The sequence below is a fragment of the Pundamilia nyererei genome, unplaced genomic scaffold, assembly GCF_000239375.1.
Source record: "Pundamilia nyererei isolate P.nyererei 1_Seehausen unplaced genomic scaffold, PunNye1.0 scaffold00060, whole genome shotgun sequence".
Classification (NCBI taxonomy): domain Eukaryota; kingdom Metazoa; phylum Chordata; class Actinopteri; order Cichliformes; family Cichlidae; genus Pundamilia; species Pundamilia nyererei.
In genome coordinates, this window is record NW_005187461.1 from 1,242,153 (window position 1) to 1,243,706 (window position 1,554).

The window sequence follows — 1,554 nt, forward strand, 5'->3', positions numbered from 1 at the left end:
TCAGGGGTTAATGTTCCTCATTATTATTATTATTATTGCATGGTAACCATGGGACTTTAAACCAGATAAAGATACATATGGTAATGCAGTTTATTAATGACAGATGAAATCAAATTACAACACAGGTCTCTGTCCGTCTTCTATAAATGTGTTTTATACTGTAATTTTAAAACTTTGTTGATGTTTCCAATTTGTTATCGTTTTCAACTGAAGACGATGCACTCAGACGTTTTGAGCAAAAACAGGATGTCATGCAGAAAATGCTGGGAGAGCACAGAGACGAGCAAAGAAAATCTGCAGAGGTCCAACAGTCCAAAAGCAGACATTGAAGCAGACAGAGGATGATGCAAATATCCAAACCCAAAACAGGGAGACCCAAATGAAAAGAGTCTGAAAAACTGTTCCCTAACTCGGCCTTGTTCAAGACATGGGGGGCAAATCTCTCTGAGGATGACCAAAGAGAGGCTCAGAGCCTGTATGAGAAGTATGGGTACAATGTTTATCTGAGCGATCGCCTCCCTCTGGATCGACCTCTTCCAGATACCAGAGATCCTCGGTACAACTTTCATTTTATATGATTTCAATCTTTCATTCTCTCTTCTGTACATACAAAGAAAAAAAAATCCAGACAGTTTAGTCCACTCAGTTCATTTCTTGCTAAAATATTTCAAATTTCTAAACAAATACAGTGGTAAATAATTCTTTTTAATGAATAGGTGTCTGAAAAAGAGTTACCCCAAGGACCTGCCAAGTCTCAGTGTGGTGCTCATCTACCTGGATGAAGCCCTGTCTGTTCTCCAAAGAGCCCTGCGCAGCATCATCGACCGCACTCCTAAAAACCTGCTGAAGGAGATAATAATGGTTCTAATGGTAGGCTGGTTATAAAGAAAGAACATCTGTGACAATAAAAAGTAATTATAGGGCATGCAGATTATTGTAAGTCAATACAGGCTGTTAACATGATGTTTTATGTGCACGCCTCTCATTTTCCTTTCCTGTTCACATCTGCCAATTCAAACAAACCATCAAAAGTTGAGTGAAGATCATCATGTCACATGTTTGTGACTAGTTTTCTTGTTTGGACGGCTTATATACATATCTGTGAAAACTGGTGTTCACTCTGTGTTGTAGCATTTTGATGACACCCAGTTTGTGCTCCAGTGGATGATGAGAGTCAAACCTTAAATACTAATCTGTATGCGTAGGTTTACGTCAAAGACTGATTTCTAGAACAACAAAGTGACCAAGTGTTCCAAGCTTTTGCATAATTTAAAAGCTGAACATGGGTGTAGTATTTTAATTGTAAAAGACACCAAGTGCAGGTGACTTCCACTTAATACCAATATTTACCAGCTGCCATTAGGGCTGCCACGATTAGTCGACTAGTCACGATTACGTCGACTATCAAAATCGTCGACGACTGATTTAATAGTCGACGCGTCGTTTGAACCTTTGTAAGATCACAAAAGACGCAGGAATAAGTAGCAGGATTTAAGAGTGTAATAACGGACTGAAACAGAAGATGGCAGCACTGCATGTACAAGGATGCCAGCT

The 1,554-nt window shown here is 39.3% G+C and overlaps 1 protein-coding gene across 1 annotated transcript in view; it reads left to right on the forward strand.

The window, feature by feature from the left end:
- The window catches only part of LOC102198796 (probable polypeptide N-acetylgalactosaminyltransferase 8), a 25,506-nt gene that overhangs the window by 2,921 nt on the left and 21,031 nt on the right, over positions 1 to 1,554 (forward strand). Inside the window, exon 2 of the mRNA XM_013911292.1 lies at positions 388 to 556. Within this exon, the coding sequence (XP_013766746.1) occupies positions 388 to 556 (169 nt within the window). The remainder of the gene's footprint in view (positions 1 to 387; positions 557 to 1,554) is intronic.